Source organism: Amborella trichopoda, chromosome 13, assembly GCF_054954075.1.
Source record: "Amborella trichopoda isolate Santa Cruz 75 chromosome 13, AtrichopodaSantaCruz75HAP2 v2.0, whole genome shotgun sequence".
NCBI lineage: Eukaryota > Viridiplantae > Streptophyta > Magnoliopsida > Amborellales > Amborellaceae > Amborella > Amborella trichopoda.
The window spans coordinates 47,187,255-47,212,509 of record NC_142348.1 but is presented as its reverse complement, the minus strand read 5'-3'; the positions used below and the strand labels follow the sequence as shown (position 1 = coordinate 47,212,509).

The following is a 25,255-nucleotide window of genomic DNA, read 5'->3' as shown; positions in this document are numbered from 1 at the left end:
GCTGAAAACTCAAGCCCAAGCCCTAGAGACGATCGCATTTTTCTTTTTCAGTGTAAAACATATTCATCCAAAAGCAAATCGTACTCTTCCTACTTGGGCAAAACACCGTGTAGGAGGGTTTGTTTGATATTAAATTTAGAAAGGGAAAATGGTTGGACAAGGCGGTAGCCTATAAAAAAAAAAGTAAAGTATCACCTTATAACTCATTGAAAATTACAATTCAAGCATTAAAACCTTTTCATCAACCTTTTCATCAATCATCTTGGTTTGAACATTATGGTTGAGAAAAAATTAGGATTTTAAACTCTAAAAATAGTGTATATTGTAATAAAACATCTTGACCGTTCATTTCACCCTAAAACTAAGTGCTCATAGATCTGCAAGATATATGCCATTTTTTGTGTTTCAAATTTTATTGTCGATGTTAAAAATTGATTTTAGATTTATCATGAAGATTTTCATTGCCAACAGTACTTTCTGGACGAAGATTTGAGGTGAGACTTTATTTTGTTTTCATAAAGCTTAGACTTATATAGACTTCATCCTCCGGAATTCAATTTTAAAGATAGGTTTTGGATCTAAAATTTTAAAGATTGAAAAACTAAACTATGATGAGCATGAAATTTATATATATATATATATATAAAAGCTCTAGTAAATAAAAATTAAGTCTTTTTAATAAAGTTTTAAAACCCTTAATTTTGAATCTCGGTGGGACCACCACTAGTTGACATCCATCTACCAGATGGATGTTAAGTGCATCATGGTATACTATTATAGAACTGCGTCACCTGACACACCAATTACTCTTTCATTTTAAATTTCAGTTACAAAAAAAAAATCTGTGTTTGAAAACTTTGACAATCCAAAAAATTTGACCCCCCCTCTCTCTCCCTCTCTCTTCTAGGATGTGTTAAACACAAATCAAAATTACAAAATGTATTATATGAGACTATTTACTTTTGGTACGAAGTAGTCATAATCACTTTTAGCTATTGGATGTGAAATTTAATAAAAAAAAAATTTTATCACAACATTCTAAAAATTTTATTTTAGACTTTGTATCCAAACAGTGACACATCATCAACCATCATATTTCAAATCCAACGGTCAATATTCATTGTGACCTCCTTATATCAAAAATAAATAATCTCATTGTATACTTCTCCAAAGTGCGCCTCAATGACCTAAGGGCTTGAACCTATTCTCCACAACTGCCATAACTACAAACCGCAATGGCCATACCGAAAGCTTGACGCGTTTTATTTATCAGGTTGCTCCTTTTCTTTAGATCAAAGTAACCCACAAGATTACAAACTTAAGATGCCACAAAGGAGTCAAAATCTATTAATATTCAAGCTGCTCTACAAGGTTTAAGAGGTCAATATCCAGGGTACAAATGAGTAATCATGGGAAATGTCATTGGGCCTTGTATATATACACATCAATAAGGAGTCTGCAAGAACAGACAGCTTGAGACAACAGTTCTGAGCATAGCCAACCAAAGATGAGGAGACAAATGGAAATTTCCATATCCACATTCAGTTGAATTGGATCAAATTTAATTGGGCAATATGCACAAACACATTATATATATGTTGACAATAATGGTTCCAAATTAAATGGGCCCTCCAGGTATTAAATTACAGTGGCTTGCAGCCACAGAAGATTAAGAAGTAGAGCTCAAGGACTAGAATACAAGTTCCATTCAAGCTACAAACTTCCTTTTCTGTCATCCCACTTAAGAGGTGCACTTACCTACCTCCACTTAAATATTTTACTAGCTCAGATGCAAAAAGAAGGAACAAAAAAGGAGCAAAGAATTTCTCTCTCTCTCTCTCTCTCTCTCTCTCTCTCTCTCTCCAAAGAATTGACCATGCTACATATCGTCCCTAATAAACATGAATACACAAATGCATGGAGAAGTACACAAATACTTGGAGAATGACAGCTTCTATCATGTCGTTGTATCAGGTTCAAGAACATGAGGGGGTGAGGCTTGTTTTGATGGGTCATCCGCATGGTACATGTACAGGCTATTTGCAGCAGCACAGGCAATCGAGTTGGCAGTAGGGTGCCATGCTAGGTGAAGCAGCTTTGTTGTGAAGTCAAATGCCCCACCATTGGCATCACTTTCCAGTCCTGCAACATTGTATAAACATAATCATGTAAAACCCGAAAAGGATCCAGACAATTCAGAAGCTCTCCATATTGGGTTCAAGTCTGAGCTCCAAACCCAATCAAGGCAGGAAAATATGTCATGACCTCGCTCAAAATTTGGGAGCACGAAATGGAGGTATGAAGTTATAAACTCCATATATCAATGGGACACAACACATATACAGTGGCATGCATGAATGAGCACATAGGAGCTGTTTTTTTTTTTATGCTGTTAACTGTGAGCATAGAGCTGCTATACACAAGTATGATACCACTTGCACTAGTCAAGCATTCAACACTACAAGTGGGCTGAAACATCTGAAGGTGGTAAATGAGCACTCACCACCATCGGTTTCCCCAAGTATATATGCACGTGCGTCGGTGTTGATCTCCTTCTCTCATAATATATGGGTGCAGTAAGCATAAAGCCTAACCTTTACATTGGAAAGTGAAATCGTGGCTCAGAAACCCCAAAGAAAATAGTAGTTCCGACACCGGATACCCCTATGATAGCCTAAAAGTCTATTTTACCCATGATTAAAGTGAGGTAGAACTGGTGGATCTGTAAACAGTTGAAAATGGACAGTCCAGATCTTACAAGAGATTTTTGGGGCTTTATATCCTTTTGCTTTCAAATCCATTATTGTCGAAATCAATATGATCAATTTTAGTTATGCTAAACCTTAGGGCGTAGTACAACCATTTTCCTATGGATAAAGATTATGTGCATTGGAGGACTTACTGAACATTTGTAAGCGCAACGACTGGATGGCCATCGTTCACTGACAGGGATGGCGACATTTTAGTAAATGTTTTTCTTTTTTGTTCACATAGGTCAGGTGCCCTCTCCCCAAATTTCAAGTCAAAAAGATTTGCATAAGAGAATTGAAAAAAAAAAAAACAGTGTGCATATATTGGCGATCAACTCTGGGCTGTTGAACCAAAACTGTTCCGCAGGATGGGGGCTCACAAACAGATTTCCCTTTTAGTGTCCATGTCGAATCAATACCATTCCGCAGACAAGGCGGCTCACACACAGATTTCCATTCTAGTGTCCACACACACACACACACAAAGGTAAACATTTAGGTTGGCAATACGCTAACACTGTTTAACACCACCTCCCCTTCTGGTGTTCTGTATAATTCTTATAGGGTAATTTTTTGGGAATGGTCCAAAACACTAGATGAACAATTTCAAAACAAAAAATCATTTTGAGCTTATTAAACTGTAGATCTAACATGCACCAAAGTAAATGACTTATGATGCACCATAGTCACTCTTTTCCAAAAACCATTTCTTTTAAGTGTTCTTTTTATTTGGGTGAATTTCATGGGAACAATCACTAGGGTCATAAGGATGTATGCGCAAAAAATGGCACCAAACAAGTACACCTAAAACCAAAAAATGGAAAATGGGGGATGAGCGAAAATGGAAAGAGGTGTGATTTGGTTCAAGTGGAATGCTCTAAAAAGGCAAGTGGAATGCTCTAAAAGGGCAAGTGGAAAGGCCCAAAAGGGCATGGATAGTAGTACTGAAAAAATATAAGGGGATATGGTCTTACTAAGCGTAAGACCCTTGATAGAGCAGAATGGCAGAACAAGATTCGTGTACCCGACCCCAAATAGTTGGGATAAGCATTTGATGATGATGATAACAATCTTCAAATTTCAACCTCCCCTGAACAATGTGTGTTTGCAGTAGACCAGTGGAAGTAGGTTGGACTTAGTGCATATGGATATCAACACATAGACTTGTAAGAGGGGTCAAACACTTAAAGCATGTGCAGCTAGGATTTCAAGTCTGAAGACTTTTGTAAACCCATCTTCTACAGTTGTGCAGCTAGTCAAGAAAACAAGGGAGTTTTCTGAATGGATAGTATTTCTACCCTTGTTCACAAAACCACACCTGTGAATCATGAGTGCTTAACATTTAGGAACCAAAATGGAAATCCTTTCCTATGGGTCCATACTACATTTAAATAATCAAAAAGGAATTTCATCTCTCTCTCTCTCTCTCTCTCTCTCTCTCTCTCTCTCTCTCTCTCTCTCTCTCTCATGCTCTTATTATGTGCCTAATATTCTACTTCTGATATAAATCCTCTATCAACAGAGTTTAAGCTACTCAGAATAAAACTGCATTTCCCGCTCAAACACTCATACAGTATATGCATGGAGGGAAGCTTAATTAAACCACTAACCTCTTCTGCGACCACGTGTTGAATTCCCAAAGGATCTTGAAGGCCTAGAAGGTGTCTGAACTTGTCGTCTAAAAAGAACTCGATGAAATACAAATAAGAAAGCATACGTTACCACCAAGAGAAAATGAAAAAACAAGGGGAAAAAAACAAATTAAAAAATAATCAATGTTCAATGTCAATATGAAATAACATAGGTGTCTGCGTCCCTGTAGCACCCAATCTAACCATAACACACCCTTCAAATCCTTCTAAAGTTTCAACTTCTGAAAAATATTTTCAAGAAAGGCTAACAGAAGTATTTTGATCATTTCATAAGGCCTACAGTAAGAAATCTCACAGGCACAAATCCAATTACAAAATGGCCAACACATGGGGTGAAGTCAATGGTCAAGGAGTCCAATTTGCTATTTTTTTTATGAGCTGGTTTAGTAGCATATGGAAATTCACAAATAGGAAGCAAGGGGTCTCTATTAAGGGACAACAACAGTTATCAGGTTACGTTCACACAAGACCAACTAAGAACTGCCCGTTTTCTGTTTTTACAAATTTCAATCTAGTTCCACTAAGCAACCAAGACTATCCCTACAAAAAACTCTATAAGTAGGCAGGAACAGTTTTCAGTCATTTGAGAGTTAAGTTCAGAGGATCTTCTGGCGTTGACATATAAATTAGAGGGTGCTATGATTCAAATGACTCCAGGTGTCCATGTGTGTTCATGTGTATGCCAGGCAGATATATACAAAATTTGAATTTTATACAAACCTTGTAGGATTCTTGCTGGCCTCCAAAGTCATTGCTTCATGGCTGCCAGCAGCACAACCAAAGACATGGAACAGGTTGCTGCATTGGCAAAATAATTCCCACTTAGCAAAAAGGTATTGCTAAACAAACGGAGTTAATTCCACACATAAATGTCATATATAAGGTAGCCATCTATTCTTCACGGCTCGATGTGGAGATGAACCATACATCCGGATGGTGGAGATGAGACGATGAATGTGCATCATCGTCTCATCTCCACCATCCAATGGTGGGAATGTACGGTGGATGCAAGCTGGTATATGCAGCATACCATACACATGATATGTATGGTAGTAATTTTTCCCTTAAACTAAACTCATTCAAAAGAAAGGGTCCAGGGATCAAAACCTATAAGAACCCGTTGCAACCCGAAGGCCATCACCACTTAGACAGCACTCAAATTTGTCAAACATCGAATCATTGTCATACAAATCACAGAGCTGCAGAGGAGAAACGGCAGTGACATAATTTGCCATGAGGTAAGGATGGTGACATAACTTACCTCTTGTGAAAAAATATTTGCCACCAGGAATACGTATTAAGTATATTTATTGGCTATCCTTCGACCACAATTAAAAGCATTACCTTAGGTCGTAGATACTCATGGACCTGGAAAGTTGAAATCGGCCCAGTTTCCATGTTTAAATCCCATAACTGCAGAAGAGTAAGATTGTAATATAAATATAAAGGAAAATAAATCAAATATCTTTATAGTTTAGAGGCGTAAATGCCAAAAATCTACATAGCATAAAAATTTTGTTGTCACAAGTGAAAATTGGAAATGCTCTAAAGCTGTCGATATAAAATATACAAATAACAGTGAATTCAAACATTAAGAGGGTGCACTTTCTAGAGATCCCTACCCATATAGACATTATATATATCTCCTCTCTCCCAGCCCCAGCCTGGGCAGCTGGGAAAGAAGCCAGCTACAGGTCCTAAGACAGTAACCCACCTGAATTAAAAATAATTATAATTATAATCTCAGGACTCTGTTATCTCAATGAAACTGATCCTCTCTCTCTCCCTCTCTCTCTCTCTCTCTCTCTCTCTCAAAACAACAATTGAGAACAAAGGCAACAACTTTTCTACTCTCAAGTACATTTATAGAATTCCCATCAAGAGAAAACATACAAAGAAGATCAGTAAATTCAAACATTAAGAAGGTGCACTTTCTATAGATCCCTACCCATATATAAATTATGTATATCTCCTCTCTCCTGGCCCCAGGCTAAGTGGGAGAGAAACCAGCTACCAACCATGAGCCAAAACCCACCTGAAAAAAAATCCTCAGGACCCTGTCATCTCTATGAAACTGAGCCTCTCTCTCTCTCTCTCAAAACAGAAATTGAGAACAAAGGCAACAACTTTTCTCAAGACCTCTTTCCTTACTCTGTAGCACATCTATAGAATCCTGTTTTGGAGCAGCCCTATCTAGGGAGACAATACGACTCATTGAACTTCTACGAGAAATTTAGAAACCATGACCTGCTATTCTCGCCACCTACATGAAACACAACTCTTCTTCACTTGCCTTACTAAATATAAGGTCTTCTTGTCTTTTAATAGTTCGCACAATTTGTTCTCTCTCCCATCTCTCCCCAACTCGAAATCCTCTCTCTCCATTAAACACCTCAAATACCTTGGTTTCTTTAACTACATTTCCCCACGAAATTTGCTCCCTCTCTATCACCATCTCCAGGTTTTTGCACATGCAACGTTTAAAGCCATCATCATCATCCAAGCCTTATCCCAAATATTTGGGGTTGGCTGCACGAATCATGTTCCTCCATTTCAATTTATCAAGAGTCATACACTCAATCAGATCATAAATCACCGTATCTTTTCTCACTGCTTCCATCTATATCCTTTGAGACCTTCCCCTTGCCAAATTACCATTTTAGAATCTTCCACTTGAACCAAATGACCCCTCCTAACTGGTGTTGTTCTAGGTCAATGCTACACATGACCAGCCAACCTAACTCTAATTTCCCTCATTTTATCACCTACTGGAGCTACCCATAAGTTCCCTCAAATGTATTCATTTTAATTTCTATCCTTCTTTGTATTGTCACTCATCTATCTCAATATCCCCATCTCAGCTACAATCATTCTTGGATATGTTGTTTCTTGACCGCCCAACATTTCGTCCCATAAAGTATGGATGGTCTTACAACCGGGCCCACATAACTTCTCCTTCAATTTCATTAGTATGCAACAATCACATTAGAGTCCAGACACACATCTCCATTTCATCCACCCAGCTCTAATTCTATGAGTAGAATCTTTTTATATCACTCTTTTCTATCGACCTAAGATATTGAAAATAATCCCTTTTAAGTACTCATTGGCCACCAATCTGTTCTACTCCTATTATTACTAAACTTGAGTCTGAGTCGGGCTAATTTTAAAACCATTATATTCCAAAGCATCTCTTCAAACCTCTAACCTTGAGTTTACACCGCCTCTAGTCTCATTAATCAAAACTATCATGCGCAAACAACATACACCATAGGACCCATAGTTTAAAAACCAGACCGCCCAACGCCTAGGCGGTCCAGAAGGGCTGGGCGCATCGCCCAGACCTAGGCGGTCAAACTGGGCAATCTTCCCTGGGCGGCTGCCTAGGCGGTACGGAATCCGCATAGGCGGCTGCCTAGCGCCCAACCCTAGGCGGCCGCCAGGGCCTGCACCCTGCCTAGAGGCAGAAATTTTTTTCTTTTTTTTTTTTGCATTTTTTTCAAAGATATAAAAGTTAAAAATGGTGGTTTTTAGGTTCATTTGAACCCTAAACCCACCAGAACTGCTTTTAGAGTAACAGAAACCTCCAAAAAATTACATTTCATTAGATTGAATCATCGAAGTATTTCTCAAAGTTTGGAGTTCAAGCAACCAAAGTAAGTGCATTTTTTAGATTTGCTTGTTTTATTTTGAGATGTCTTCTTCAGGAGTTAGTTGGAGTGGAGATCCGGATTGGAAATATGGATACAACCCGAATCCAAATGACAAAAATTGTGTTAGATGCAATTTTTGTGAAAAAGATACAAAATGAGGCATAAACTGATTTAAAAAACATCTTGCTGGTATTAAAGGGGATGTTGCCCCTTGTAAAAATATTCCTGAAGCTATCCAGGAGGAGATTAAGCGATTTTTAAGTTATGGAAAACAAAAACAAGAACAAAATCCTTGTCATAGATCTATTTCTGCTACTCCTAGAAAAAGTGATCCGGGTTGAAAGTATAGGTACAACCAAAAACCAAATAATAAAAATTGTATAAGGTATAATTTTTGTGAAAAAGTTACCAATGGGGGTATGAACCGATTCAAAAAACACCTTGCTGGTGTTAGAGGTAATGTTGCTTCCTGTACAAAAGTTCCTGAAGCAATTCGAGATGGGACTAGAAATCTTCTAAATTTTGAAGAACCAAAAAAATATGAAAATAAGTCTTGTTCTATGGAAGTATCCTCTCCAGTTTCTAGTCGAAGTGGTGATCCGGATTGGAACTATGGTTATAACCCGAATCCAAGTGATAAAAATCGTATTAAATGTAAATATTGTAGAAAGGATACTAATGGGGGCATTTAACGATTTAAAAAACACCTTGCCAGTATTACGGGAGATGTTGCCCCGTGTAAAAAAGTTCCTGAAGCTACCAAGGAGGAAATTATACAATATTTGAATTTAGAGAAGCATAAAAAAAAAGGTAAAGCAGCCAAGACTCCTAGGGCCTCATCTGCACAGACTACACATACTATTAAGAGGAAGGTAGACGAAGAGGAGGAGGAGAAAGAAGCAGATTCAGAAGAAACAGAGGACGAGCATTATATTGAAGAGGGAGATGACTCTAATGATGATGGCCTCAACTCTGATGCATATGATGAGGCTTGCCCTATTGATATTCCTTCTGATGATGATGACGACTGAAGACTCTTGCCTCTTGGTGCTGACTGCTGAGTATTAAGTGTTCATTCTATTGACTATTGTGTTGAGTCATGAGTGTTGACTTTTGTTAGACTGTATATTTTCTAAATTTCTGTTGTGTTGAGTGTTGACTTTTATATCTTACACTTGTATGGTTTTACAGTTTACTGTTTTAACAATATAGATTATCAAAATTCGCTTCTCAACTTCTATCTTTTTTTTTTTTTTTTTTTTTCAACTTGGAAAATGGTATATTGGGATTTTTTCATTTTTTTCACTAGGCAGGCGCCTCGACGGCGTGGGGGGTCAAGGCCGCCTAAGCGCTCGCCTAGATGCTAGGCGGCCTGGACCAGGCCACCTAGGACCTGCCTAGCGCTTTTTGATGGGACCTCATTTTGTAGTTGCCTACTAAACTCATCTACAATGTTCAAAAAGTCGGCCACCTGACCGCCTAGGTGGCTTTCTGGAGAAAACGCCTAAGCATTCTTAAGGCGGTCACTCTTAGGCACCAGTACTAGGTGCCCGCCTAGGCGGACGGGCGGCCAATTAGGCGGTCAAAAAGGTGGTAAAAGGCACCCACCTATGCGGCTTGTAGGAGTATGGCGCAACAACATTTCGGGAAGGGCAAACAAAGTCAGTTTTCTCCCTTAAAAGAGGGAATAAGGGTTTGGGGGGTTATTCTTGCCCCCAAAAACAATTTCTGTTAACATTAAGGTGAGAAACAACTTGAAAAAAACTAGATTTGAAGATTTTTTGAGAGATCAATTCTTTTTTCAAAATCCTCGAATGGTCACGATATTGAAAGATATTCAACGCCAATCTTTTTTAGGCTTATAGGGGTTGTAAAAGAGGAGATTTGGAATCCCAAACATTTCTATTTGACTCAAAATCGAGTCCACTTCAATAAGGTTGGTATATTTCAATAGTTTTCATTAGGTTTGTATTTTTTTCCTTTAATGTCTATTGTCTAATGATGTTATCTTTTGCTATTTGTATGTTTTTTGATATTTTGTGATATATATTTGATATAATATTGTCTATTTGGATTATTATTTAATTAGTTAGTTTAATAATTGCTTAATTCTTAATTGCTTATTAAATAATTGTATGTGTGATGTGTTTTCTCGATGTATGATTCATAAAGCATAATTATTTTATTAGTTAGTTTAATATTTGCTTAATGCTTATTAAATAATTGCATGTGTGATATTCTTTTTCAATTTGGTGTTATATCATTACAATTTTGATGTGTATTTTTTACCAAGATTTTTTTTTGGGCTTAATAAGAAGCCAATACATTAAAGGTCAATGTCACTTCTTATTCGTAATAAGAATCCAATACATACAAAACTTACTTATTAAAAAATAAAACAGACAAATTTAGATATAATAAAATTGGGGGAGGTGTGGGGGATCCAAATTTTTTTTAAAAAAAAGTCATCGGCTTTTTTGGGTCTGGGTGCCTGCCTAGGTGGCCGCTTAGCACCTAGGCGGCCCAGTTCCCCCCACCGCCTAGGTGGCCGCCTCCAACTTATTGAACATCGCTCATCTATAACCTCATCCGATAGGTGTGAGGTCAAAGCCCAGGCTTCAAAAATAGGAGAGTTATGCCTGATAAGAACTAGCTTGAGGCTAACGAAACCATAAAGAAAAAGCGCTTTTCATCTTCTAATTCTTCGTTGTTGTTGCAATCCTTGGAGTTTGATAATCAAAACCTTAGTCACAATCAAGGTATAGGAATGGAGGTTTCAGTTCAGTCCATGTTTCTTGAGGGTTATTGCTTAAAGAACATACGTGGCGGTTTATCCATTAGTGGAGACAGTTGATCTTTCTGATTATATTCCAAATTTTGAAGATACGGAATTTTCTCTCCAAAATTCAAAAATTTCAAGTTCACCTGTAGATGAAACCAATGAATCTAGAGATAACTAATAGTTCTAGACAGAGAACTGAGGGAGTAGGCAAATAGGGGTTATATGACATGGAAAGAAGCATGAATTGGGCACTGAAGAGTTAGGTTTTTTCTTTTAACTGAAAAATTAGGGCTTTTAGATAAGAGTTTTCAGAATGGAGAATTGGGTTTTGAAGAAAAAACAACGGGAATTAAGGATGATAAGGCATGTATGGAGAATCGAGAAAATTCCAAAAAAATTGAAGAATCATCCAAAACATAAGTCGAATAGTCCCTCAGAGAAAAACGAAAAAACAAGATAAGGGCTTTTATGGAGCTTCTTTGTGTGGTTAGTCTAAAGAAGATAAGAATTGAGGGTTCTTTTGTGTGTTTTGTTTTTGGGGGGGGGGGGGGGGAGAGGAAAGGAGAGAGAGAGAGAGAGAGATGCCCGAATGATTTTGGGGATTTCAGAGGTGCACTGTTATAATGTGTGTGTGAGAGAGAGAGAGAGAGATGTCGGAACAGTTTCAGGGGTTCAAGGAATTCCAAAGGTGAGGGACTTGGGATTTCTCACATTTCTAATCTAAATGGGCTACTGCCAGAGCCTGGTTGCCCCAAACTCAGTCACTTTTTGTGACATTCGCAGGGAAACCCTCCCAATCATCCATTAAGAACAGACTGATGAGAGGTTGGGGACATATATAAATTTCCTATATGTGGGGAGTTATAGGAAAGTTTCCTATAATTAACATGTTCAATTCTCTCATAATTTTCCATTACCATACTTGTCTTTATCCTCAAAACCTCTATGAAGCAACCTATGTGTTCCACTCTTATCCAATCCCACATCTCTGAAGCTGTGAGGCTTGTCTGAGCTCAAGCCATTCTCTCTTTTACAAATAGATCCCAAAATTTCTCACTTGGGCATTATTATATTACACAACACGAAGAATAAACTTCTATCAAGAAGCCTTGAAAATAATTGCATAAACTACTTATCACACCTAAAGAAAATCAGAAGACAATCACTATTTTCTCGTAAGTTTTGTCTATTTAAGAGTAATCTTTGTTCAAGAAACCTTAAACAATTTCCAAATGGCCAAACAGAGCAAAACAAAAGCAAGAGGTATTTATTAATTTATTTGAAGCTTCTCCAGTTCCAAGATTAGCCTTCCTGAGAAAAATTAAATTCCATTATCTTATTTGCCCTTATTTTCATCACTCTTCATCAAAGGCACTTTGATCATTTTTATATGAAACTCCACTATCCTAATTCACCTCTCCACGCTACATTCTTCATTAAATACTCACTGACAGACTCTGGCTTTGCACCCATAAAGACTTGATCTCTTCACTGACGTATGTGCGTCTAAGTCTAATATCCATGCTCTGCATTCAAAGCAAAAACTCTAAGACTACAACAATGCATCACCCTTATATATCAGGATCTCTCTATTCAACAAGTGTAGCACCCACTTGAAGGAAGTTTCTCCATAATGACAAGGCATCTGATTAAGCTCCATATATTTTACCTCATCTCAATAGGAATGTCAGAAGAGACCACCATGGTTTGTTACATAATAATAAAACAACACTAATAAAAGTGTGAGATATTAAAAGAAACTTCTTGTTGGGATATGGCTCCGGTGATGATGATATTATTTTAACTGATAAATACCCCAATATCATTTTATAAATCTAAAAATACATTTCTACTCCCTCTTTTGAGGTAACATGGAGTCCAATTTCAAATTTTGAAGAGCATTTGTCTTCCATGATGAGTGGTGGACTACAAATATGCATGATGTACCAGAAACTGTCGCAATATATTTAGGGAAAATTTACATTCCAGGGGATCATCACCCTCCATTGAAAACATAGACGGTGATGGAGAATGGGAGAGGGCATGGGCATGAATCCAATGGTGGATCCCACTCTCTGTAACCATCCACTTCATAGGACATTGATGACCTGATGGACCATGATTATTCCAAGGATCATTAAATTATAGTATAGTTGCCATGTTTATTAAACTTAGGCATGTTGTGCAGTTCTAGCCAAGTAGTAGTAGCAGGTTACTTTTTAATATCATCATCATCATTATTTTAGCCTTTTCCCAATTAATTGGGGTTGGCTACATGAACCATGCTTCTCCATTCTGCTCTATTAAAGGTCATATCCTCAATAGTTTATAAGACCAATGCTAAGGAACAGCAACTCTTAACAGTCTGTGAAGTAAAGAAATAAATATAGTAAGTATTGGAACAAACCTTAAGTGTCATGTAATCACGACTCAGAATATATCTTCCATCTTTTGCAAACTTAATATCTGATATTGAAGCAATTATGTCGGTGAAAAATGACCTTGACCCTGGTGCTTCCTGCTCCTCAAATCTGAATGGATTTGAAGAATGTCTCCATGGTTATTCATCAAAGAGTAGAGACCTTCAACGATAAATGCAGAACGCACAAACTTGAACAAAGGATAGAGTATAACTTAATGGGCCTACGGAAAAACAAACTTATAGTGTTTATCATCATCTGCTGAAATGGTGAAGGGTGACGTTGAGTGGGACCTACCAGAATAGATCATGACCCCAATTCCCAGTCTCTCCCCATCACCACCCATCAATTCATCAGGCAGCTGCCTTATTATTATGGTTTCCACAATCCATTGGACTATAGTACACTTTCACTAAAATGATTTTCATCCCTAACCTTGCGTTTTGCAAAATGTTTGATTATGTAAAAGATATCTTGGGATAAATTAATTTGTACAAGAGTGAAAAGAAAAAGAAAACACTAACAGTTTTGCATGAGTATCACAAAGAGCTGATTGCCGTAAGTCAATAAGTCGAATTGTGCCCTTTGAACTACTGTATGCGAGTGTATTACAGTGAGTAGGATGGAACTCCGCAGATGTTATCACCTCTGCAAATGCAAAATGCATTAAACCAACTTTTATGAAAAACAAAAAGAACAAAAAATAAATTAACAAGAATTTGTAGTCAAGTGTATGCCCGAAAACTTTTCGTTCTAACTGACAATAGGACGAACAAATGCAAGAATACATCAAAAAAAACAAAAATAAAAAAGCATGATACAAGGCAGATGTAAAGGCCGGTTCAGCAAAACAAACAAAATTGGAGATAATTGGAAGCAAAGAGCAATATCACATCAACTATCAAGTAGTTCTCATCTTACAAATACCTGCATGAGCATGTGCCAAATAGTGGTGACCATTATGTTACAGGAATCTAAGTTGGAATGGGTTGACCACAAGATGGTGAGGTCCCCATGAAAGTTTTCAAGGAAGAAACTGAACTGATCTGCACTGTACATGCATCAGTATGTACAGAATTACTCATGTAAAATACAACAGATGATGCAAACAAACATGTTAACAGCAATGATCAAGTGCTTATTTCACTCTCAACAATATCTCCAGAATTCCCCTTCAAGCTGAAGTTCTCCTCTGGAGCTCTGAAATCTTGTCAGTACACACATGGTGTTTCCGAATAGACATTTTGTGAACATGTCTACCATCTGCTCTGAACAAACTCCACTATTCTCCCTCTATCTTTTTCTTTCTCTAATGAAATGACAGGAAATTTCAATGTGCCTTGTTCTGTCCTGAAGACAGAAATTTGTTAATAACTTTATGGGACACAGTTAATTAGGGCTGCCAATGGGCTGGGCTAGGATTGGAAAAGACCTGATCTGAGCCCAGTCAGATATCGTTTTGGATAAGCCTGCACCTGAAACTTTGGTTTCCGGCCAGGCCCGAAAAGCCGAATCCGGCAGGCCTCGGGCCAAGTCTGGGCCACAAATATTTATATATATAGTCAAGGTTCCAAAAATCATTGTGCAGGAGCTAGGTGGCCCGGGGAGTTTGGCTGCCTTAGAGCTAGGCGAGTGCCACGGTTTCGGGGTGCTCCAACATTTATAAGTTTTATAATTGAAATAATGGATAACCAGAATTCAAATATCTATATTCTGGTCATGATAATTGATCATATCTACATACGGATATATTTTATTAAACTTAGTGATCTACAATCCTCAATGTTTTAGATAAAGATTTAAGTCTAAATCACCGAAAAATTCCTCATTTGACATATCTTAAATCTTATAAAAAAAAAAAGTTAGGTTTGAAATGATCCCTCAATCTACTTGAATTTTAAATTTTTTTTGCTTTCGACACCCTAAAAATAAGTTTGGGGGCATCACAATAAACACTCCCCATGAGGACATCTTGGCTTAGACACAAGGTGACACCTCAAGTGCCCAAGGAGGTCTGTTTTTTTTTTTTTTTTTTCCTGTTCATGCCTAGGTGGGGCTCTCGTGCCCGCTAGGCGGGGTGAGGCGACCGCCTAGGCAATGGCAAGGCTCTTTACGGACATCACGCAAGCGCGCGCGCACACACATTATATATATATATATATATATATATATATATATATATATATACCCTCATTCATACCATACATCGCCATATATCTATCATCATACCCTCATTCACACCATACGTCACCATATCTCTTCTCACTACTTCTATCGATATCCTTTAGGGCCTTCTTCTTGCCTATTAGAGCCCTCCACTTGAACCAAATCGTCCCTCCTAACTGCTATTGTTCTAGGTCAACGCTATACATAGCCAAACCACCTAGTCCACTTACCATTACCTAATCGCCCTTAAATTCTCTCGGATGTACTCATTCCAAATTCTATCATTTCTTGTCTCATCACTCATCCATCTCAACATCCTCATCTTACCTACACTCGTTCTATGATTATGTTGTTTATTCACCGCCCAACATTCTCTCCCAGAAAGCCTAGCTAGCTTTACAGTTTACAGCCGTCCTATAGAACTTCCCCTTCAATTTCATTGGATTTTGGACAATCAAATAAGACTCCGAATGCATATCTCACTTCGTCAACCCACTATAATTCTATGTGCGACATCTTCCTCAATCTCTCCATTCTCATGCAATATTGACCCAACCCAAGATATCGAAAATAATTTATTTTAAAGCACTTCTTGGCCATCAATCTCAACTAATTCCTTGTTTCTAGTCCTATTATTACTAACTTTGCATTGATGTCGTCTCTAGTCTCATCATTCAAAGCTTTATCATCCAGAAAAAATATACACTACTTTATCTCATCCTGTAGATGCTTATTTTAACTCATCTATAACCAAAACAAAGAGATATAGGCTCAACGTTGACCCCTAATGCAGATCTATTTTCACTAAGAACTTTCTCTCCACTAGCTGTTCTCATACTATTTAACGCTCTCCCTTGTACATATTTCTCACCATGTCTATATATCATCTAGACACTCCTTTCTTTTCCAACACCTACCAAATTAGCTCTCTATGTGCATATCATTTGCTTTCTCTAGATCAATAAAGACCATTTTGGATGGTATTTCTCTTCTTCCTAAACTTCTCAATCAATTGCCTACGTGGGAAATAGCATCAGTTGTTGACCTCCTTGACATAAAACCGAACTGATTTTCTAATACAGTCGTTTCGTGTCGTAGTCATAGCTCAATCACTGTCTCCCACAGCTTCATAGTATGGCTCATAAGTTTGATCCCTCGATAATTCACACAATTATGTATGTCTCCTTTGTTCTTATAAATTTGTACCACAATACTTTTTCTCAATTTGTCTAGCATTTTCTTTATTCTCAAAAGCTTGTTGAACAGCTAGCTTGGTCAACCATGATATGCCAATCTCTTCCATGTACTTCCAAACCTCTATTGGGACTTGGGATACCATCTAGTCTTAAGGCCTTTTCCACTCTCAAAGTTTCTTTCATTTCAGATATCCTACAAATGTGTCCAAAGATAACTTAGTTTTATTTTTTGAATATTTTTTATCAAGGTCTATTGCATTTCTCTCTTGGCAATGAATCAAACATGTCTCAAGACTTTTTTTCTTTTTTCTTGATAGGTAACCATGTCTTGAAGACAATACAAAACTCAGCAGCGGATGAAAAAGTAATATCATAGGAAGAACTGCCACCAAATTCATTATGACATTAATGCAAATCGAACTAGGATGCAGGGACCAAATTTCATGTGAGTTTAAACTAAGGATCATGGAATTGTGTTATGCGATAAGTTAGACATGTTGAGATCAATGTTTTAAAATGCGGGATGAGGCTGAAAGCGGTGGGGCGGGGGGGGGAGATGCGGTTGATAAATATTAAAAAAATTAAAAAATCTAAAAAAATAGGTTAATGCATAAAAAAAAAATTTGAGGTGATATATGTGATAATAGGCATTTAGTTTATTCATTAACTCCAAAAGTACTAGATGTCAGAGATTATGTATCCACTATCCCCTAGCTTCATAAAACATTCAACAATCAACAACTATAAGCACAAATCTGCAACCACAAACTTTAAAGTTACAAAATACTATAAACTAAAAGTCCATGAAGATTAAAGAGTTTTAAAGTCAAGCTCAAGTAGAGTTAATACAATCATCGTTTCTCGATTTGTCGTCCCAAGTTCGCCTAAACTTCCTCAAATCAACACTCAAAAGAAATAAATCAACAATCAAGCAACAACAAATACACAAATCAAATAACTTCAACAAAAAACATTTCCGCCCAAATTTTATTTTGGATCCAATCGATCACATAAAAGCCACGGATGTGGCTGAAAATTGTTGTTTGGGGTACCCTCCCAAACCCTTTCCCCCAATTTTCGAAGGTCAAAATGACCTTATTACCCCTGCCCTAGGGGTACAAGTTTGAAAAAAATGGCAGAAAATTATGCGCCCAATGCGGTGAGATGCGGGATGCGGCTCTGATGCGGAGAGATGCCGCGCATATGAGGGCACATCTCTCCTAACCGCATATACGGTGATTTTTTATGCTTGCCCAGTGCATAGCGCATGATGCGGCCGCATTTTAAAACACTGGTTGAGATTATTTTCATTAGGTGTTTTCATGTAATAAAGTGGGTAGAGAAGATATGGTGAAATTCCCATGAGTCAAAAGGGATAATGGCGTAGAGTTCAAATTAGATAAATGTGCGGGAACTCTAGGTCAAAGTTGGAAGGTTCCAATGCATGGGAATCTGGCTGCATGCATGGAGATTTGGAACATGGGAATTGGTTCCATGAAGGCTGCATGCATGGTAAGTTGGCATGTGTGAATTGGAGAGCTAGGGTCTTCTAGTCATTTCTATTTTGATTAAGAGAGCAGTTTGATCTTTGTCTCAACTAGGATTTGGACATTTGGGACTCCATATAAACTCTTATTTGCTGCAATTTGGTAGTTATTGATTATATTTTGAATAATGAAATTCAAAAGTCCCTCCTACATTTGTGTGGTAGACAAGACCCCTAGTTGGAGTAGAGGTACAGCCCTAATTGGAGTAGTGGCGGGTTGGGGCTGGAAAGACCCTCGTTCCTTTCCCTCCCTTCACAGTGATTAAGGAAGCTCAAAGACCCTATGATGTTTGTGGTCAAACTAGGCTGAGATAGCTTCTTCCCCCTTTGACCTTCTTTGATGGTGATCTGAGAAGTAGAGGTGGTTTCCCTCCTCATGTTTGACCAGCTAATCCTTTGAGTGATCAACAAGTTCAAGTTCTTGCTGAACGCGTTTCGGATCTTCTAGGTCCCTGCCCCAGGTTTTGCACCAACCCCCTCAGTCATTAGCAATATCTGATCTAAAGAAGAGACACATTAGCAATATCTGATCTAAATAACTGCGTTTTTCTTTTAGATATAAATAACTACCTTGACAGATAGATGTCTAGCTAAACATACCGCCATTCCAAGAAAATATAATCAACTCAAGTACTTGTGCAGTGTGCACCTTCTTCATATTCAGACAATCATTGACGAACATACAACACTATTCTACAAATTCAAGGGACAGTTCACAAATGTCCATAACATCATCAGTCAACAAGATCTCTCAAGTATAATAACAGCAATAAGGTGAAAACCTACAAAAAATTAAAAGAAACGTACCGGTGAGGTCCTCCATGTTTGCAGGCTTCACATCTACGATATTGAAACTTTGATCACTTATTTCCAAGTTCCATAAATTTATTCTCAGATCATCTGCTGATATAAATGTCTCCCCATCACTGAAGATGACAAGAAAAATAAATTGTAAGTGACATCAGTCAGTTTACAGAATATCACATATAACTTTTTTTCTCTTGATTTTGAGTTGTGAGCATAGTTGCACCATTGCTCTGACTCGAGCCTTGGACCAAAGGATGATTCTCAAGGTATAATTCTATCAACAAAAAAGAATGAAACTAGATATTGACATTCTTTAAAGAAAAACAATGGACTCATTCAATGAACTTTATGATTTCAGCATAAAATCTCACACTAAATGACATTGTAACAGGCAGTTTAAGCTCAAAATACAGCTGACTTTCAGCCATTGTGATTTGATTCATCAAGAATTAGCATAAACAAGACAAATATAAATACTGCAACAACAAATATGACTGTAGTTCTTTGGCAAATCAGAAAGCAATCATAAACTGCAAAATCAAGAACTACTCATAATCTTAGTTCACAAATAAATATACAAAATGACTTATCAGCAACAAATAGATAAACCACGTTATGCCTTAATAGAAATGGAACATGGGAATAGCGAAGTATGGAAACAAGCGGTAGTTCAATGCAAAAGAAAAAGGAGAAAAAAAAAGAGTGAAAGGTTATAGAGAGGATATAACTGAAAACCTGTTATTTGAAATGGAGTTGATGTGATAGTCATGAGCATGAGCATATACTCGCCGACACCTCGGTACAACGTTCTTTTCATGGCTAACTACCTGCAATACCACAACCCATGCAAGTCACATTTTTGCTCTTGTGTATAAATCTCATGGCAAATACAACTCAATAGACTACAGAAAACCATAGACTATCAGGCCCATCAGCATCCAATGAATAAGGACTGTGATGACAAGATAGAGGGACCGACCTTTATGGTCGTGCCTTGTTCCGGTGGGTCCCACTCTCTCCATTGCTGTCCATCAATTCATTAGATGGTGATGACCCCAATGGGCCACATATCACCATAGCCCATCAGATTATCGAATACTCTCCACAAATGTAGATCATCACAGGTCGTGCAGAGTTATATCATAAGCCAATGAAGAGCAAAAGAGCCTCAAACAATCTGGGACAGAAAGAATAGTCAAGGCTAAGTACAACTACCACCGGTAGATGAAGTGATGGGATTCCTCCTGGAGGAAACACAAAGTCAGGATAATTATGGTGCCTTTGTGGAGATCCACCATTGGCTGCACATATTTTTGGGTTCAATGCTCCAGCCGTGCCAGCTACGTATCCATTTCTTACGGGTGCTGATTCCAAATTCATCTCACAAATCTTCTTTACCTTCTTTTCTTGAACCTATTTAATTATTTAACAAGCAATGTATGTTACGCGAAGTTACAGGGGGTGCTAATAACCACATACTTATCAAACTTAACCAAACAAGTCATATGAAACTTAAGTACCAAAAAAGTAACAAATTGTCTAATAATCAACAAAATCAGTGAAATTTCATTATACAGAACTCCATGTGATCAGAGTAGTCTACGACTTGCAAATACAATCTTAAGGGATATTGTATCATAACCCAATGGTTTATGGTAAGGTATTCCACAGTGGCATCTACCGCCCATCCCTCCTAACAGATAGTGGAGATTGTATGTAATGGGCTCACTGCAACGTTCACCCAAGTACAGCTAATCGCCATCATCCATCATCAAAAATGGTTGCAGATGCCTAATTATACCATATTCTGTTGGATTATTATATACTTTTCATTATCATTATCCGTATGCTCTTCACTGCAATACAAATAACTATGGATTTACATATCTATAGAGCAAATGACAAAATAAGTTACTGGCTCCTTAAGAAAAGAATAGCAACAGAAGTCAATGAGCCAAACTATAAAAACATTGACAAATTCTTCTTTTTACCGTTATGCCTGATGGAGAGTCGAGCACGTATCAATATATATTATAGCGAACGACAAAATCAGTGCACTTGAAAAAAACACAACACCACATTCCCAATATCTAACATCAGCCCTAAAAAATGAATTAGAATGTGCTTTCAAGGACATTCCACAGAGAAATTATGTTTATAAGGCTTTGTACATATTAGTACATCGGACATGGGGCATTCTATCACCTTCTTATTTGTATTTAGGTACAGGGGGTAATTTTAGTTATTTTGTATTCATGCACATGTAAATATAGGGATACAATCTAGGGATGGGCCCAAGTCCGGCTGGTCAGGGTGACAGAGCCACAATGTGATGTCACAGGTTCCATTCCCACCTACTATACCCATTAACATGTTAAAATATATATATGTGTGTGTGTGTGTGTGTAATCCCTCAATCTAAATCAATGAAATTAACAATTATCTCAATCATTCCAATATGATGTATCACAAAAGCTAGTGTTAGAACTTGATACCTTTAACCCTAAGGAACCCCAAGCTTGCAGTTTCTGGGGGGTCATAGGTATTTTCCTTTAGAAGTGAAGATTTGAAACATGCAGCTTGGCTATACCATGCAGACCAAGTGACCACAGATAACATGTGAGTTCTCCACACCCATATACACTCCGATGGACCTAATACATGATTGGTTCACCCAACCATGACCAACGGAATAAAAAAGCTACCCGACCTCAATTAAAGATCTTAATCATGTAGAGAAAAATATTCAACTAATCCGAATGAAACCATAAATGGCAAACATGTCAGTATTCAGTCAATCAGGACACAAAATTTCCAAGAAAATATAATCCTGGATCACCTTGAAGGTCAACAATTTCTGCATTCCCTCTTTAGAACCACGCTCAACAAATTCCATCCAAGTACCGCAGTCATTCTCGGCATTTGATTCCAATTCAATTCTAATTATACACATTTTAGACCAAAATCCTTTTGACCCCTTGGCTTCAGCTAGAAAGCAGGGGACAATTTTGTGTGACTAGAAAATTTCTAGCTGTAGCACCCCATGTAAGAACAATCAATCACAAGATAAAACTTGATTTGTTAGAAATTCAGGTCCTCACAATCCTCCCTTACCACATCAAGCTCCAACTGTGATTCCCAGAGAGCTCAAGCACAAGAGTAAACACATAAAAGTGTCAACACAGACCTAGCACAGCTCCAAAGGCAATGAACCTCCCCAGGGACAATGGCATAAACATTACTACCCTTGCACGACCTTAATTAGTGACAAGCCATAGGTGGGGGGTTAAATTCTGAAGGAAGGCCCTGGCTACAAAGAAAGACGTGGACACTTGCCTGAATATTTGAATGCAAAGACTCGAACAGAAGCTTCGTATGGTCATCCCAAGAAACAGGAAAGCCTGACCTCATGCATACAACTGTGGGACTTTAGCAGGGGTTTGATCTAACTATAGACGGTCATGAAGCAATATAAGTCAACATGAAAATCTTCATGATTTGTGGCTGTCACTCTCACATTGTTAACTGCCTTAAGTTTTATCAATTATGAAAGCCACGCGCCTAAAATCCCAAAGCACAAGCAGCCAAAGCAAAAATAATATAATCCCAAGTCCCAAATACCTACAAAGAAAACTGAAGAATCAAATTAGAGGGCCCTGACTATCATCATAACTAAACATTATATTCAACTATGAAAGAAAATAATAGACAATGAATACATCACACAGACGCACTCACACTAATCTAGAAAGGCTTCGAATATAAGACATGCATTATCACTTCATCTGAAATATTCAAAATGAAAAAGAAACGAAATAAAAAAGGATTAATACTACTCATTGAATTCCAAAAGAAGTAATGGGAACTTTCTCACCTTCCAATATTTTATTGTCTTGTCATTTGTGGACAGAAGGAAAAGGGTCCCATTTGCCATTTCACACCACTGCACCTTGTTAATTTTCTCCTCTATTTCCAAGCTCTTGAGATAATCAAACTACAAGGTAAAACAAACAAGCTCACTAGAAATAGACCCCATATTTCCTGTAAGTTGAACTGTAGTGCAGACTAACAACGGCTACTCAAAACAATATACCTCAGGCTCATGGCTTTGAAACTCCGTCTTGTAGCGAAATTCAGGATGTTTTGTGATGGGATAATCCAATCTCTCGAGCTCCTTCCTACATGTACGCTATGTTGCACAATAATGCCCAGGAATGAGGGAGATGATAAAAAATTACCAATTTCTTCAGAAACTTCAGTAAGAGCCCATTGTATGAAGTCATTTTATTAACAATTTAAGTTAAACCCCATTGTTTTTTTTGTTTCTGAACAAAAGTTGACTAAGTTAAGGCCCATCATATATCAAAATTCACATTTTTAAGAATTTAAGTCCAACCCCATTATGAACCAAATTACAGCACATGAAATGATTATCCAAAGAAGAATAATTATATATCTTACATCTCTTCCATCTGCCCTTTCAAATAGAACCACACGACCCCCACGATCTCCAGTTGCAAGATGCTCACCCGTTTTATCAAATTCAATTGCCGAGATAATATCCACTGCAGATACAAAAGAAATGCTTACATGGAGCATCAACTCAATTAAAAAATCAACTTGCAGCCATAAAGGTAAATTAAAAATAAACTCAAGAAAACTTCAATTCCAGGCTCTTCATTGGGTTCAAATCTTCAATTACATACCAGGGGAATAAATTTCAAAACGAAAACTGAGTCGAAAAAGACTGGATTAAAGTACGCCACCATCCAGAATAACCAGCATGTGCATACAACTTTTCTGTAAAAGATTACAATCCTAAATTAACATGGAAATTATGATCCTACAACATTTTTGCACCACCCAAGATTCCAAAGAAACAGATTAAAAGAAAAGAGGAAATACCAAATTTAAAACAAAAATGAAACCGAATGCAAAGGACAATTCTCTAGTGGGGGAAAAACATCTTTTTCCTTTGCAATCGATCCCAGAATTTGCAATAATTAAACGAATGAGCTGGGACAAACACTATAGATCAACAAATTACCCGCAGAGTATTAACATAACACATGCAAACGCAAGAAAATTTCCCCAAAATCACCTTCTTAAAAACCCAAATCAAAAGTATCCAAAAAGCATAAAAGGTGAAGAAATTACAGAGTGAAATACACAATTATAGAGGGAGAGAGAGAGAGAGGAGGGGGGGGGGGGGAGGGGGGGGGGTATACCTTCCTGAACTTCCTCTCCTGCTGCACGTTCCCCAAATACCTGAGAGAATCTCCATTCCAGAGAAGGGGGAACACCAACTTCTTCTCCAACTGGTATCATTTTTTTTGCTTTTTTCCCTCCTTCTGAGCTTTTCTATCACTTCTTCGTCAACCCAATATCAGGACCCATCAGGTAAGGACACAGCGAAAAACAAAGGGAGAACCCAAATAATTAAATAGAATGGAAGCAGAGAAACATTAACGATTGAGCATGGGTTTGAGGGATCGTAGAAGGTGCTCGTTTACAGTGAGCGTCATATTGACAAGGAGAATGCAGAGATATAAATGCAGGTGAATCCTTGAAGCTTCTGAAACTCTTTTTTGGAGGGTTTGGATTGAAGTCCCACCTTTCACTTTAAGAGGGTTCTTTCTCTCTCTCTCTCTTGAAGCTTCTGAAACTCATTTTTGGAGCGTTTGGATTGAAGTCCCACCTTTAACTTTTAGAGGGTTCTGTCTCTCTCCCTCTTAAAGCAGATTATTTTACAGTCAAATTTAAAATGAAATTGATGATTACTAGAGTATTAAAAGAAAGGGAAAATGTATCCATGAAAAAATTAAGCTCCTGGGAAAACAGTAGTAGAGAAAATTTCGCTTATGATTGTTATTATGCCCTGAAGTAATAATTTAATCTAACTTTGGCTTAACCATTACATTTCATGAAATATTCCCAAACATTTGTGTTTCTTTCTAATATTAGTTTGATAATTGCATCTTGCATAATTTCTTTTTGTTTTTTTTTTTTTTTTTGCATAATTTAACAGTAGGAATCGAACTCAAGACATAGCAGTGCTAATGGCTGAGTATTCAATTCCATGCCTAATTCTCCTAAAAAGCTCATATCTCTATGGGGTTTAACTTTTATAAGAAGAAGCCCCAAACAATAATGGCTTGGGCTTTGACGGTAGTATTGTTGAGTCTCATTATAGAAATATTTAACTACATTCTCACCAAAGGGGGGGGCCCAAATCCCCACTGACTTATTTAGGGTCGCAGTGGCGTCAGCACTATTTGTACAA

The 25,255-nt window shown here is 37.6% G+C and overlaps 1 protein-coding gene across 5 annotated transcripts; it reads right to left on the bottom strand.

The window, feature by feature from the left end:
- Positions 1-1,560: 1,560 nt before the first annotated feature.
- On the bottom strand, positions 1,561-24,912 carry LOC18438308 (serine/threonine protein phosphatase 2A 55 kDa regulatory subunit B beta isoform). Of its 5 annotated transcripts, none has more exons than XR_016048305.1 (14): positions 24,201-24,912; positions 23,434-23,537; positions 23,066-23,161; positions 22,847-22,966; positions 20,185-20,385; positions 19,708-19,799; positions 18,973-19,091; positions 13,782-13,905; positions 13,245-13,419; positions 5,747-5,815; positions 5,510-5,601; positions 5,123-5,200; positions 4,361-4,428; positions 1,561-2,142 (listed from the first exon to the last, which is right to left on the bottom strand). XR_016048305.1 is itself a non-coding variant. In XM_011626683.3 (14 exons), the coding sequence occupies exons 1-14, from the start codon at positions 24,298-24,300 to the stop codon at positions 1,958-1,960; spliced, it is 1,572 nt and encodes a 523-aa protein (XP_011624985.2). In that variant the 5' UTR covers positions 24,301-24,912; the 3' UTR covers positions 1,561-1,957. The 5 variants fall into 5 exon arrangements, 3 of the variants coding, with proteins under 3 accessions (XP_011624985.2, XP_006848557.2, XP_088712813.1); XR_016048306.1 differs by having other exon boundaries at positions 20,188-20,385; XM_011626683.3 differs by having other exon boundaries at positions 13,245-13,368.
- Positions 24,913-25,255: the final 343 nt, after the last annotated feature.